Raw genomic sequence first — 14999 nt, 5'->3', positions numbered from 1 at the left:
GAACCGGGAATGTGTTTCTGGTGAAACTGGACAAGGGCTGCAATTTAAGAATTTTGGGGCTATCACCCCCTAACAAAACTCCCCAGTGTATGAAAGTTCTAAACCATCTAAAATGCATTTTAATATATACAATAATTTCTCTCCATTTGTTTTAAAAGGGGAAAAGTTTAGGTAAATAGCGTAGCGAATATTTTAGAAATCCCGATAGACATAGGAGCGCCATAAAAGATTAGTAGTCATCGGCGATAAAAAACGAAAGCGAATGTGACCGTTTGTATTTATGGTGGTAACGATGTGACGCATTCTTTCTGGGAAATATGACGTGTTTTGTTCGAGAACATTTTAGAATACTGGTTCGGAAGCGTTCGAAAACTTTCTAGAATCAGGGGTGTATATGCTATATAATCAAATCGAATTGTGTTTCAGTCAGTTCCAAATTCAACGCCGAAGTAATAAATAGTTCGCGCTGTTGTAAGTTGTGTATATTTAAGTGATAAATAATATTTTAACTAAATATTCATTTCAGACTCTCATAAATTTATTGTTAACTAATTAATAAACCACGTAATTAAATTTACGTTATAGTACGCTTTGTTCAGTATGTAAATGTACCTATTTTAATTTGTCTTGATAATTTCGTAAAAGTTGGTTTATTATTGAGTATTAAAAAATCTTATATGGGGCGCAAAATCCGTTAGGGCTTAGGGCGTTGTTGACCCTTAATACGCCATTGCAAATTGCTATATATTTCATGAGAACTAATGTGATCATGGAAAGTCGGTTCAAATTAGCAACCTAGTTTTGACACGATCTCGATATCACTGCTTGTTAGTCTTAATTCCGTTAAACCACGATAATCATCTCATAAATGTGCATTTTTGGAACTAAAACTATTATATCCAATGGACCCGGACACTTATTGTAATATAAAATCATTTATTTATGTGCTTCTCTACATACCAGAAAAGAAATATCGCAAATGCATAAACATTTTTGGTGGTTGTCAATTTAAAAAGCACTTAGATAGATCACGTAAATTGGTAAAAATACCTATGTCAAAAATCATTTACTTTTGGCATCCAAACCATTAATTCTAAGCATAAAGATCGATCTTCGTATCTGGGGTGGCAGTTGTTTAGTCGCCTTTTACGACACGCAGTGTCTTCTGCGGTAGGGGTATTCTTTCCCGCCCCTACACGGTTTTTTTTAAGATGCGGGAGACTTCCGGGATAGTATCAAAGACCCACTATAAGCAGGTTACTCTTTGATAATATCGTGTCAATGTTGAACAAAAAGACTTTGCGTTTAACATTGCCACGATCCTATTCCGGAAGTCCCTCACAACTTGAGAAAAACATAGATTGTAGATCGACATAAGGTGTACTGTGACCGACAATCTTTCCTAGCGAGAGCAATATATAAGTATAGGCACAGACAACGTTGTCTGTGGTATAGGTATGATCTATGAAGAATAAAGGATACGAGACAGTTGGTTCCACTATTTTTGACAAATTAAGGGTCTATAAGAGACCATTCAAAGGTTCCAAAAGTAAATTAAACGGTCTCAAAGTTCCTTATTATAGTCGCGATCCTTGAAAACATTGAGAGGCCCATATGCTCAAAGGCTCTGAAAGCGTTTAGTAAATCTGTTTGTGTCTGCTCTTAAAAGCTCCTAAAAGCCGCCACGATGAACACACTTAGAAACCGCGTATGACTCTCCAAAATTGGGCATAAAGTGATACTTAAATCTTTTACCAACCTTTAAGAGGGCTTTCAATAGAGGCTCTAATGGTCACTATAAAAATCTGAGGATAAGTACTGGAGCGAAAACATTTAGTAACTCAAATAGGCTCTTAATTGCTATAGTTAACGTTTAAACAAATATCTTATACAGTCCCTAGGTTTCGTGAAGGACTCTGAAGACTAATTAATAATAATGACATTTATTGAGCACACATTATACAAAGAACAAGATATTATACATTACATTACATAATGGGTGACTCAATAGGGCGAAGTTCAAACTGGAATAAACCGTGTTATTCCGTCTGCTCTACCCCCTACATATGAAATTAACAACAAGAGACCAAGACATAAAAAACCTAGCACTTTTAGCAAGTAAAGAAAAAACTATATGATAATAAAAACCATTCAGTATGAAGGCACAAATAAAAACCTAAAAAATGTAAAAAGAAATTATAGCAATAATGATGTTAACGATGGAACTTAATGCTGTCTTGCAAGGAGTTAATTAGGAGTTAACTAGGAATTAATAGGTAATACTTTGAAGTGCTGACTTTAAAGTTTCAAGAAGGCCCAAGATACTCCTCATGATGATTGTTAAGTTTGCTGAAGGATTTTGAAACCTTTAAAAGACGTTGGAAAGTAAAAGGTTCGAGAATGCTCATGGAGACATTTTTGCGCTTTCAATAATTTTTTCATCTTTTAACATCTCGTTTCTCCACTTCTTGCGTCACCAATATCAGGACGAATAAGCATGTGACAACCCTCAAATAATTATCCATCAAGTTCTGCGCCCCCAATAATTTTTTTCATCTTTTGAGCTCCCGTTAATTTATCTTACACCACCAATGCCAAGTGTGTTACGTACAACTACCCTCTCTTAAGTGTAAACCTTTCTCTGCCACGAACAATTGTTTTCACGTTTTAGAAGTCCCCTTTCTTGCACCACCAATGCCAAGCAGGTACAGGTAGGTAGGGTCATTGTTTAAATACTTTAGGGTATATTACAACTACCCTGTGGCCATTTTTTCTGCGTTCGCCACAAGTTTTTCCGCCTTTTAAATCTCAATTTTTATACCTTTTGCTCCACCAATGCCACGTGTCGGTATGTTATAATTATAACTGCACTGCGCGCCCTCAACAATTTTTTTCCTTTTAGTGTTCCCTTTTTTCTACTTCTAACGTCACAAATATCTAAGTACCAAAACTCTCCCTATAGGAGAGAAAATGATTATTAGGTACATTACTAATATGGGTAAGGTACCTGTAAGTAATGGTTCCTATACCAAACAGTCACACCTCGCAAGTTCTGTCAAAAATAGCAAGATAAGACAAGCGAAGTTACAGAAATAAAATGCCCGGTTTCTCCAACAAAATATAAGCTGTACCTTAGGCAAGGCGGTCTTAATTGTAAGGCGTCCTTAAAATTAAATTACGTTGCACCAAAATTTTAAGTTCGCATCTTAGCTAAGCATCAGAATTTGTCTGAAACGATCTGGCAACACAGAATTTTATCAAATGAATGCCAATTTTACTAATGAATCGCGTTACCGAAGGTAGGTACCTAATAATTGCAAACTGTCAAACTTGATAGTTACTCCACAGAATAAGGCCTTATTCTGTGAGTTACTCGTCATTGCCCCACCGAACCGTGCACCGAACTTGTTAGACATCGGCCAACATGCATTCTAATAAAAAAAGAGTGAATTACACTCAAGAAGAAAAAAAACTATTAATTCATTTGGTTGATTCAAATAAAAATATCATCGAAAATAAAGATACAAACGCCGTTTCAAACCATCAAAAAGATGACGTTTGGAAAATTATTGAGCAAAATTTTAATAAAAAGTGTTTCAACGTCTTTCGTGACGCCAATTCTTTACGGAAGCAGTGGAGCAATATGAAGCAGGACTCAAGAAAAAAGGCGGCACTAGAAAGGCAGGAGCTTTACAAAACTGGTGGAGGAGTTGCTCCTGCACTTTCTTCGAAAAATTGTGAAGCAAATGAACAATTGGTTTTGGATATAATAAATAAGAAGACAGTCCTTGGTCTAAGAAATGAATTTGATTCTGATGTAATGAAAGGTAAAATTTACACTCGAATTTCCATTAATTATATTTTTAGTGAGGCACACATAGATACAAGTATTTTTATATTTTGTAGAACCTATATTAGATCATCCAGCAGAGGATATTCTTGGAATGCCAATTTTGATATCTTCCAAGCCCAATCAAGAAGAAATTAACATAGAAATACCGTGTACATCCAGTACACCTTCGATTACACCTTTAGAACAAACACATGATGAAACTGAACTGTGCAATCAAAACGTTCTGCTTACTTACGAAGAGCCCACGCCCACACTTTTACGAGGCACTCGTTGGTCTGCTCGAAGGAGACCTAAAATTAACGCAGACCTGGGACCTACAGAAAGAGCTAAAATTGAAGTACTACAAATTCAAAAAGAAATTCTTTTGCAAGAAAAGGAGCACAAGAAAATGTTACATGCCATGGAAGTTGAGCACAAGAAAAAAATTTACTTAATGGAAGAGGAAATTGGGAAGTGCTCTTGTTCCAAGTAAATGTTGCCATAAAATAAATCTAGTATTTTTTCGAAGAATGAATTCATTTAAATAAGTATAAGTACGTATTTTCAATTTTAATAAAAAATGTTTATTGTAGTAGGTATGTTAATATGTAATATAATTTATCTTTAAACTTGCAAAATACGAAAATTACAATCTAGAAAAATATATATCTACTAAATGTCTTCTATAATCATAGCCTAAATCATTTTCTTCGGCGGCTAAAGGAATATCTCCATCTCGAATTGCTTGCTGAAGCTCGTGTTCCATAATTAAATTTTCAATAGGTGGTTCTGGTTCTCCCCTCAAACGAGCCAAATTGTGCAAAACTGCTGTAGCCACAATAACACAAAGTACATTTTCTAGCTTCATTCTACATCCATACGCTATTATAGGAAATCTTCTTTTCCAAACACCAAATAGATTTTCTACCTTGACTCTACTTTGAACGTGACTTCTGTTGTAGTTTCTTTCACCATCGTTCTGAACATTCAGAAAAGGTGTAAATAGATATGAAAGATTCATATAACCGCTATCTCCTAAAAAGTAAGTAGCGATTGTAAATTAATATTGAAAAAAGTGCTATTTACCCAACAAGATACTATTTCCAAAGTCTCCATTATTGAATCTATGCATTAATCGTGAATTTCTAAAAATGGTGGTATCGTGCGTCGAACCTGGCCAACGTGCGACGATATCTTGGAATAACAGGTCAGCACTTGTAACGGCTTGCACATTTACAGAGAAATATCCCTTTCTGTTTCGATATATTTCAGCATCAGCTCCACCTTTAAATTAAATTCTTATTTGTAGAAATGAGCGAATGTAAAGTATAATACTAAAAATAATGTGAAAAAAATAGTGTAGTAAGTACCTTGTGATTGAATTTTTATATGACATCCATCTATTGCCCCAATGACTCTAGGGAAACCAGCAATGTCGTAAAATTTATTCTGAGCACTTGCAATTTCAACTTCATTTCGAGGCATGTATATAAATTCCCTTGCAATTGATGCTATGAGCCTTGAAACTTTTGAAACAATTTTACATACTGTTGACTTGTCTGCATGCACAAAGTCTCCAACAGCAACAAAATGCCCTGCACTGGCATAAGCTCTTAACGTTAGCAAAAGTTGATTCATGGGACTGATGGAATTATTCCTGAATTTCAAAAAACATTATTGTACACCTTGAATTCGCACTATACAATAGTCACAAAAAGCATTATATGTAGGTAAGTATACAAACGTGAAACAAACCTATGAATGATGTGTACTTACCTGTTATGGAAGTACTCTAGTCTATGTTCTATTTTCTCCAATAAATATAAAGCAGTCCCTTTTTCGAGTCGAAATCGTCGAAAAAATTCAACATTAGAATAAATATTAAATAAATTTCTCCTAATGTGAATTTGCCGTGGTATTCGAATATTTTCTACTATGTCTACCATATCAACCACATCGACATCATCGACATCGATCAATTCCATTTTGAAAAGTGACGTTTGAAAGACAAAATGCCACTCATTTTCAACTTCACTAACAATAATGCCGACTTAAGTCGCAGATTTTCACGACTTAAATGTAAGGCTGCCTTTGTGAATATAAGATGCAGATTTGCGTTGGTGCAACGTTTTAAGATAGACTTAAGATTTAAGGCGATCTTAAGATTCAAGTAGAGCTTAAGATACATTGGAGAAACTGGGCATAAGACATGTTCCTACAAGATGGTTATCACTTTTGCCTGCTATAGATCGATTAATGTATAGCTGGCCTGCAGTAAAATATTATTTTTTAGAAAACGCCGTGACTCGGGGCACGTTAACGTGCCGGAATTTTTTGACGAACGAGGCACGTTTGACGTTTGCAATCAGCTGATTTCTCTGCTTGAGATTTGTCAAGTGAGGTTATAGAAATAAAATCTTGGTGTTTCCTCTGATTCAACTATAGTGGTGTGGGTTAGTACCTATTATAGTTAATACTGTTAATAGTGCATGGGTAGTTACAATACAATACAAATATTTTTGAAAACAGAGTTGAAAACCGAAACTATTCCCAACATAAGTAAATTATTCTTATATCGACGAACCACTTGCCATGTCTGCAGAGGAAGACACATTATACAAAGGGCGTCGATTTGATACTTATGAGGAGTTAGAAATGTGTGTGAAGAGTTATGAAACTATCAATAAACAAAAGTTTTATAAAATAAGGAGCCGAACAATCACCAGTGCATCTAATTCTCTTAAGAGAAAACTTAAACAATCTCTCGTCTATTATGAGATTGAATATGCATGCATTCATGGAAAAAGACTTGCAAAAAGAGGTAATGGAATAAAAAAAACTAGGTGAGTTATCCTTTTTCATATTTTATAACAATTTTCATGTAAATATTTTTTCTTACAGCACTTTGCGCCAAGGATGTGAAGCAAACTTTAAGCTTCGTGTTTCATCTGAGGGACATTCTTTACAAATATGTAGCATTAACACGATGCATACAAAACATGAACTGTCACAGGTATGTACTTACTTATCCTATTTTATTAGTCTCATGTAGCCTTCAAAATATGGCTACTTACTACTTAGTTGGTCACTTTAACTACCTTTTAGGCTCATAAATAAAAGCACTAATTTGAATTCCACAATCATTCATTTTACAAAACTATATTAGAGCCCTTCAAATTATATTATTAAGAACACATTTCTTGAAGATATGCTTAAATTTTTTATTTTTGTTATTCAGAAGGTGTATGATCATCTACCTCAGACTCGCGCATTGAATGAAGACGAGCTCAAATCTGTGCAAACTTTTTTATCTTTGGATGCAAATAAAAAGAAAATTCAGAGTAAAGTGCTGGCAGACACTGGGAAGAAAACGACATTAAAGGACTTGCAAAATATCAATTATAGAAGAAAGATAGAGAAGAATGATCTAGATGAAGTTGTTTCTTTGTTGACAAAATCTTATGGTATTTATTTTTTATGCAAAAATATTTATAAATTTAATATATGATTATAGGATGTATGGTTGATATTTTCTGTGATGAGGATGAAAAATTCAAAGCAATGCAGTTTACAACACAAGATATGAGAAATGCTTTAAATGCTTGGCCAGAATTTATAAGTATCGATGGAACATATAAATTGATTGATATAGGTTGCACTGTATTTTTATGTCTGGTAGTAGATTCTAATGGACAGTCAGAAATTGCTAATGTCTCACTTATTTCTACCGAAGATAAAAAGACCTACCACTGGATATTTGAACAATTTAAAAAACATTTTGATTTTACAAAGGTGAAATCTTTCATGGGCGATAAAGATTTAGTAGAACGTCAAGTTGTTAAAGATCTTTTCCCAAACACTCCATTTTATCTTTGTATCTTCCATACACTAAAGACGTTTAGAAGAGAAGTGACTTGTGACAAAAAGAATATTTCCAGAGAAGAGCGTGATTTATCGTTAAATTATTTACAAAAACTTGTATATAGTAAAAATGAATCAGAATATGATTTATTATATTCTCAATTCAAAGAGTGTGTTCCACAATCTGTGATAGCATATTTTGAAAGGTCCGGCTAACAGTCATAAAGTGCTTTGGGAGTTTATTTCCGAAGGATGTGATAGTAATGATTTTAATAATGAGGAAGAGTGCCTGAAAGAAAGCCTGAATGACTGCTATCTTTTCTTTTTGCAGAATGTTTTGCCTGAATTCACCAAAGTAATCCTGATATTGGAAAGTGATACCTACTCTATTTTAGACCTCGATCGTGCAATGCGAAATCTTTTTGACCAACTAAAAAGCCGGTTAGCTGATAATTTTTTGGAAGTAAAGTCAAGGTTATTTTTAGAAACCTCTGCGAAGATAAAAAAAATCAGTTTACAGAGCAAGCTCACATTTTTCTGCAAAGAGCAATTCATTATCTAGAAGAAAGATACGACTTTGGACCAGATGGGATTTACAAGAAATTTGAGTTGCTTTCCCTTAAATCAGAGGATTTTAAGCTGACGTGGGAAGTACTGTCAGAGTTTCCTGATATATTAAAAATTGAAGACGCAGTTGACATTGACTCTCTTTATACAGAGTTTGCGTGCATAAAATCGGTTTTTGAGGTTCTTCCTAAAGATTTACCGAACGATAAGATATGGGCGCATTTCTTTAGAACAAACGACACAAACGATCTTAAAAACCTAAAAAAAATAGTTGGTTTTGTTTTATCAATTCCAACAAGCAACGCCTTCTGCGAAAAAATTTTCAGCCTGTTGAATAATGTATGGACTAAAGATCGAAATAGGATGTCCATGGATTTGATCAAATCCGAATTGCAGACTCGCATTAATTATGAAGAATCGTGTTCAGAAATTGTAACAGTTTTACAAAGTGCAGATGGACAGAAACTTTTGAAGATTGCCAAATCTAGTGATAAATACATAAGAAAATAATATGTATATTGGTTTGGAAACATATTATAACAAATTTGATTTTCTTTTTCATGTACTGAACTAATATTTTATTTTTTGTTTCTTAGACTTATTAATAAAGTAATACCAAAATTTGTAGAGTTTTGAACCCCCCCCCCCCCCCTCATGCAACGCTCGTGAAGTCGGAAAGTCCCGGAAATTGTGAATGAGATTTTGGCAACCCTAGTCGAGATGTATGTGACTCAGTGTAACTCTGGTCATAATATTAATTTTATGACCGCTTTAAGAAAGGTATAAAAAGTATCTGTTAACTAATCAACTGGCTAAGAAAATGAACGGTTTTTGAATAGTCAAAAACGTATTATGTACTTAAATTTTGAATTAATAAATCGTTGATTTACTACTAACTAATATAAAGTTTAAGCACTTTTTATGACGTATTGATTTTTAAATCGTAATTTTTAATGATACTATTCAATTTTCCGAGGAGTTTGATTTATTATACCTACACTTTGCTAACATGAGGAGCCCCACTATGGAATATTAAAAACGGTAAAATTTAGATTTGGTTAAACGAGAAAAAGTCGCGCAGTGAAAGAACTAAGAAAATGGCGTCAACAAAACTCTTCATTTTTAAAAAACAATTTTTTTCTGTTATTATTGTTTTGCTTCGAGCAAAACCAATGACACTTTTAATGACCTATAAGATAGTCTTGTTTGTTTTTTAAAAAGTACCAAATCTGAATCTTTTACCTTTTTGAAGATCCCTAGTGGCTGTCTTTATATCGGAAAAGTAAACTATACATAAGAAAGGGTTCTTACAAAAAATTCATATAAGTACTATTAATTTATTTACAGATTAATTCAGATTTTAACCAACTATATGATGGTAAAGGTCTTAAGCTTTTTATGAATTGGGACCAGTTTTTTGCAAAAATACAAGAAGTTAAGAAGACAGGAAATAAAGACAAAACAGTAGCAAAATTACTCGAATTACGGGAAAACATTAAAAATCAAGGTAATATTTAACAAATTTATATCACGTATTGTAGTTTTTCTTACAGATTCCAAATTTTTAATTGAATTAAAAACGATCGCGCTTCTAATTCCATCTAAAGGTCGTTTTGTTTTAAAGAATTCTAAACACTGGAAGTTTTCAACACAAGAAACTGTTGAAGGAATTGTTGTTGAAGCTAAGGTATGAACATTTGATTATAAAACAATAAAGGCTCAGGGTATTTCCTTTTTAGACTGCCGGAGATATAGACGAAGTAATAAGAATTCAAAAAGAAAAAGCCCTAGCTCATCAACAAACTGTGCAGCCGTACATAATTTATGTAGGAAGCATTGAAGATCCTCGAGCCTTCTATATAGTAATAGACACTATTTATTTACACTTTGATAATCCTATAAAGGCGTTTGATATTTTATTTAAAATTTTTCATATAATGAATGCGAAATACCCATAATTCAAACTGAATATTTATATCTTCTTATTCAAAAAGGTCTTTATGGGATTAATTTGGATTGCGATAATGTTCCTCCATATATTAATGATGTCTTATCTCAATTGAAATCTATTTCTAATCCGACGTAAATATTTGATGTGTACCTATCTTACTAACAAAACGTCAAAAGATGAAGTGTAACAATTGTAGGAAGTCTTTTATGCAGCTTAATAAGTACGTTATGCACTTAGAATATGCTCATAATATAACTGATCACTACTTGTGTCCAGAAAAAGATTGTTGCCGGGTGTTTCATATTAAAAGATCATTTAAACAACATTATATTAAAACACATAATTTCAATGAACTAAATAAACATTCGAAAAACAAAAACGTAAGTACGTTTGCAATAAACTACGATAAAGATGTTCAAGTGGGAAGCAGTACTGATCAGTTTGAATCTTTACCTAAAACGCCTCCGCCCACTGAAACTGAAACCTTTGAATTACTACAAAAAGAATATATGTCTTTACTGTACACATTTATATCTAGGTTATATTACAATTCGTACATTCCAAGAAATTTTATTCAAACTTTACTTGAGTCAGTTCAAAATTTGCTAACTCCACTAATAAATATTATGAGATTATCTTTAAAAATGTTTCAATCTTATATACCAAAAGAACAATTAGAACAAATGAATACCACAATCGATGCTATAAAGCACTCGTTTTTATTAGTTAACACTGAATATAAAAGGATCAATTATTTTGAGAAATCAAATTATTTTGTCAAACCTGTTGAATATAAATTAGGAGTCACACCAGATAGAAAAAAGATTAATGACAATATTTCAATGGTTTTACGAAATTCTGTTGGTTATTTTATTCCTTTGGACAAAACACTTAAAATTTTTTTGGAAATGCCACATGTTTATGATATTATTAGTAATTATCAAAATCAGCTTCTAACAGACACGGTGTAACAGTTTAGTTTATTCATATTCAAATTTCAAAATTACCGCTTGCTAGGTTAGGCAGGATATAGGTGAGATGGCGTCACTTGTACGCGTGTTTCTTTCCTTGCGCAGAATCGCGTTAATTTTTCACTTCATTTCCGTTTTAAAGCCAACGAGGTTGTACTTGTTGTAGAGCGTGGCATTGTGAATTCTTCTTAAACCAGTGGGTAATATTTGCCATCATTCACGTAAAATCTCTGGCAATTTTACCTTTTTATTGGCGTTGTCGAGTAGAGTAACTCAGAAGCCGTTTTCTCCATTGCGAGGCTATATATCTGGTTGAAGTTCATCGCCCTACCTACCTGTAAGTGAAATGGCGTTGACTTTCTTTTACGTTATGTTATCTAAAATTCTTTCAGACTCACAATTTGAGGTTGGATAATTTCCCTATTTCATTGATTTAAGTATTTTTCATTACCCTCCTGACGATTTCAGGTATGTTATTAAAAATCTCGTTAGGGAGTGTTACATCTTCATTACTTTTAGGGGGTCCATGTAGTAGATGAATTCTTGTACCGGTCAGATGTTTGCCTTCTCTGATAAATATGCATAGGCTGCAGTGTATACCGATACCCTACGAATAAATGTATAAATAAAATCATTTTTATTAATTTCCTTATTTTGATGACGTTGCCCCTCCCTGGAATTCTGTCTTCCGACGCCACTGAGTATAATTCGAATACATTTTCCATTAACCAACAACTGACTGAAGTCAGCTCTAGATAGCAGCCCAATATCAATGGCCAGCTAACTTCATGCGGCCATATGTTGGCCATCATAAAAAATAAGTGTTGGGCCAATACAGTTGCCAATACTATGCCATTATGGCAAATTATATCTGGCCGGCTGCTGGCCATCATAAAAAAGAAGTGTTGGGCCAATACAGTGGCCAATACTATGCCATGATGGCAAATCATCTCTGGTCGGCTGCTGGCCAGAGTGACCTATAGGTACTGGCCCAATGCCAATTACCAACACTATGCCATTATGGCCAACATCGGCCACCATATATTTATTTTGCATTGGCCCGATGATCATTGTTTGCTGGGTAGGTACTACCAATATTCATTGCCATCAGCTTTTGGGACAGTCAAAGTCAACTTCTGGAGCAGTGACTGTCAGCTACTAGTACATGTGCAGTTTTTTTAGTCAAAAATTAATTTAAAACCCACTAGGCATGCAATTGTGATGTGACTAAAATGTAATGTTCGAAGCAGGTAAGAAAGAATGTTGGTGACCCAAGAACAATACTCGGAGAGTTATTCAGCTTGCCAGCTGCCCTTCCAGTGAGTGGAACCTGTATGCACGTATGTGAAGTTAGCGTCGGAAATCCAGTATGCGTATAACCAAACTAACCTAGCAAATCTCATTGAATTAAATATTTTTCATTAAAACAAAATATTTAATGGTGGCGTATCACATGTGACTTTAGATTATGATTAAGGACCCATGAGGCCGTCTAAATCCCAAATTCACACTTTTTTTATTCATAAATAAGAAAGTTACAAAGTACGAAATATCGCGAAATCAGATTACTATATATTACGGACGCTCGGAAAATCCGGTGGCATTTTCAAACTAGTGGTGGCGTATCACATGTGACTTTTGATTATGATTAAGGACCCATGAGGCCATCTAAATCCGAAATCCACACTTTTTTTATTCATAAATAAGAAAGTTAACCGTTTTTGCTGGTGCACTTTTGAACGAATATACAACCGCGACTTAAATTTAAACAACCGACATGTTAATAATAAATAGTGTAAGTATAACTGAAATTCCTATATTACCAAAACGTTTCATTTTCAATCTCTATAGAAGGTTATTTATAGTTAAGAAATTAATAATACAATGTAATGTTTTAGAATGAGGTGTCCTTTTTTGGGGATTCTAACCTGGGGCGGCTTCTAACCTCCATGGGGAAAGAAAGTCAAATAAAGACGGAGGTACGAAGTCAAAGGAGGCGAGTATACTCGGATTTTGCAATTGGGGGACAAACCATCTCCCAATTGCAAAAAAGGATTAAACGAATGCAGAGCCCTGAATTTAATTATCAGCCAGCGGAACTCGTAATTGTCATGGTTGGTACCAATGACTTGAGGCGTGTAAGTACCATAGGTTATTCACTGGTTGTTGGAGACGGCTGGTTATATGATTAAAAATGTTTGAAGAAATACAGCCACTGGACAGTATTTTATTTATTTAATGCATAAGCACCATCGTTGAAGACATTAAAAATTATTGACGTTTCGTAAATTACGACTTTCAAAAGGGGATCAGTAGACAGTAATATATGAGACACAATATAATAGATGGAAACAGTTAAAAAAGATTTTTATTTTTTCAAACATTTTTAATCATAGGTGTTTATATGGATTGTGTAGCAATAACAACATAGACCAAAGGCCTTGTCGCATATTTATTTATTTGTATAAAATTTATTAAATCAGATTACGAAGTCATGGCCATGTATAAGGAATGACATTGGTCATTCGATAGAAAAGTATTGTTCGAACGCGACGTACATTTTGAATAAATTTCATTTTGGATAGTTACACAATACATAATTTGTTTCGGATCGTGTTTTGTGCAATAACCACCATAAACTTCCCCCTCGACAATAATCAATCAACAATTCCTCCGTTTTCCTAATTGTTATATCCCTTCTTACACCACCTTCACAGAAGAAAGTCCGACGGTCCAACACATTTGGGGTAAGTGGATTGATTATTTTTAAACTTCAAACTTAGAAATTAGAAAGATTCTTAACGTCAAAGATTATAGTCCATTCGCAAAAGTCGAACAGGCCTGTTTTTTTAATTTGATTTTTTACTGTTTGTTTATTTCAGAACAAAAATTACGGCATAATGAGGAATGCCATGTTACGTCTCATTACAACTGTAAAAAAAACGGAGAAAATTAAACGCGCCATATTGTGCACTATACCACACACTCCAAGGGTAACACAGGACCAAGCAACACAGTTGAAAAAATTTAATAATTTTATTAGAAATCAAACTGATAGTAAGTATACTAATTAATATGTATTGGATATAAAGTATAATATCAAATTTTTTTATTTCCAGATAATAGGCTAATCCTGTGTGACGTGGAGGAGAAATTCAAAAACTTTAAAAATGTATTTAAAAGGTAGCTCAAATGTATAATCAAATGATAATTTTAAACTAATGCTTGTTTTTCAGTGACGGAATCCACTTCAACAAGAAGAGTTTGGATTTATTTAAAAAAATTATTTTTGGGTATTGTATATACTTAGCTCTCGTTTAGTTTTTAATTTAGTTTGTAGTATATAGCTGTATATGTATAATAATATAGTTATAATTTCAATACCACGAGTATTCGTATTTTTTTATGCAGGGTGTAGAATTGGGTTACGCACCATAGGGATTTAAATGGATTATCTCCCCTAATTATTTTACAGCAAAGTTGTAAGTAATTTTTTTGTAGATTGTAAGATTTTGCGTCTATTCATGTGCCCATTTGTAATTTTTTATTGTGGGAAAACCGAGAAATTATGGAAATTAGGTACTTATAAATTAGCATTTTATCAGAAATCACTCATGCCGTGAAATTATTGAAACAAAAAATTCGTTCATGCAGCGTACTTTTTACGCAAATGATACATTCTAATTGACTTAATTTCTACGATTTCCCAAACTCAAAAATAATAAATGAGGACATGAACAAACGCAGAATTTGAAAGCTACAAGAAACCTATTTACAACTTTGCTGCAAAATAATTAGGGGATAAAATATTTCAATA

General features: G+C 33.6%; 3 protein-coding genes across 5 annotated transcripts; 2 read left to right on the top strand and 1 right to left on the bottom strand.

The window, feature by feature from the left end:
• Positions 1 to 3972: 3972 nt before the first annotated feature.
• Positions 3973 to 6032, bottom strand: LOC116172547 (putative nuclease HARBI1). Of its 2 annotated transcripts, none has more exons than XM_031489780.1 (4): positions 5381 to 6032; positions 5203 to 5330; positions 4919 to 5116; positions 3973 to 4867 (listed from the first exon to the last, which is right to left on the bottom strand). In XM_031489780.1, exons 1-4 carry the CDS (start codon positions 5437 to 5439, stop codon positions 4479 to 4481), a joined length of 774 nt encoding a protein of 257 aa, XP_031345640.1. In that variant the 5' UTR covers positions 5440 to 6032; the 3' UTR covers positions 3973 to 4478. The 2 variants fall into 2 exon arrangements, with proteins under 2 accessions (XP_031345640.1, XP_031345639.1); XM_031489779.1 differs by having other exon boundaries at positions 5203 to 5489; positions 5609 to 6032.
• A 9-nt stretch (positions 6033 to 6041) lies between these two features.
• LOC116172546 (PKS-NRPS hybrid synthetase CHGG_01239-like) lies at positions 6042 to 8512 on the top strand. 2 transcript variants are annotated; one of them, XM_031489777.1, is made up of 5 exons: positions 6042 to 6285; positions 6362 to 6675; positions 6734 to 6845; positions 7071 to 7296; positions 7347 to 8512. In XM_031489777.1, the coding sequence occupies exons 2-5, from the start codon at positions 6425 to 6427 to the stop codon at positions 7907 to 7909; spliced, it is 1152 nt and encodes a 383-aa protein (XP_031345637.1). In that variant the 5' UTR covers positions 6042 to 6285; positions 6362 to 6424; the 3' UTR covers positions 7910 to 8512. The 2 variants fall into 2 exon arrangements, with proteins under 2 accessions (XP_031345637.1, XP_031345638.1); XM_031489778.1 differs by having other exon boundaries at positions 6042 to 6675.
• A 468-nt stretch (positions 8513 to 8980) lies between these two features.
• Positions 8981 to 10218, top strand: LOC116170646. The gene is made up of 4 exons (XM_031487151.1): positions 8981 to 9040; positions 9608 to 9767; positions 9814 to 9947; positions 10000 to 10218. The coding sequence occupies exons 1-4, from the start codon at positions 8981 to 8983 to the stop codon at positions 10216 to 10218; spliced, it is 573 nt and encodes a 190-aa protein (XP_031343011.1).
• The last annotated feature ends 4781 nt before the right edge of the window (positions 10219 to 14999 follow it).

This window comes from Photinus pyralis, unplaced genomic scaffold (assembly GCF_008802855.1).
Source record: "Photinus pyralis isolate 1611_PpyrPB1 unplaced genomic scaffold, Ppyr1.3 Ppyr1.4_LG5, whole genome shotgun sequence".
Classification (NCBI taxonomy): Eukaryota; Metazoa; Arthropoda; class Insecta; order Coleoptera; family Lampyridae; genus Photinus; species Photinus pyralis.
The sequence above is the reverse complement of the archived record's forward strand: the minus strand, read 5'-3'. Positions and strand labels throughout refer to the sequence as shown.

What these genes read in the sequence shown, in the direction of transcription:
- LOC116172547 (XM_031489779.1), bottom strand. Translation starts at nt 5,817, where the DNA reads ATGGAATTGATCGATGTCGATGATGTCGATGTGGTTGATATGGTAGAC. An exon ending in CTAGAGTACTTCCATAACAG is followed by an intron (nt 5,490 to 5,608) that starts GTAAGTACACAT and finishes TTTGAAATTCAG; the next exon opens with GAATAATTCCATCAGTCCCA. An exon ending in TATAAAAATTCAATCACAAG is followed by an intron (nt 5,117 to 5,202) that starts GTACTTACTACA and finishes TTTAATTTAAAG; the next exon opens with GTGGAGCTGATGCTGAAATA.
- LOC116170646 (XM_031487151.1), top strand. Translation starts at nt 8,981, where the DNA reads ATGTATGTGACTCAGTGTAACTCTGGTCATAATATTAATTTTATGACC. An exon ending in TTATGACCGCTTTAAGAAAG is followed by an intron (nt 9,041 to 9,607) that starts GTATAAAAAGTA and finishes ATTTATTTACAG; the next exon opens with ATTAATTCAGATTTTAACCA. An exon ending in GAATTGTTGTTGAAGCTAAG is followed by an intron (nt 9,948 to 9,999) that starts GTATGAACATTT and finishes TTTCCTTTTTAG; the next exon opens with ACTGCCGGAGATATAGACGA.
- LOC116172546 (XM_031489777.1), top strand. Translation starts at nt 6,425, where the DNA reads ATGTCTGCAGAGGAAGACACATTATACAAAGGGCGTCGATTTGATACT. An exon ending in CAAAACATGAACTGTCACAG is followed by an intron (nt 6,846 to 7,070) that starts GTATGTACTTAC and finishes TTTGTTATTCAG; the next exon opens with AAGGTGTATGATCATCTACC. An exon ending in TTTGTTGACAAAATCTTATG is followed by an intron (nt 7,297 to 7,346) that starts GTATTTATTTTT and finishes ATATGATTATAG; the next exon opens with GATGTATGGTTGATATTTTC.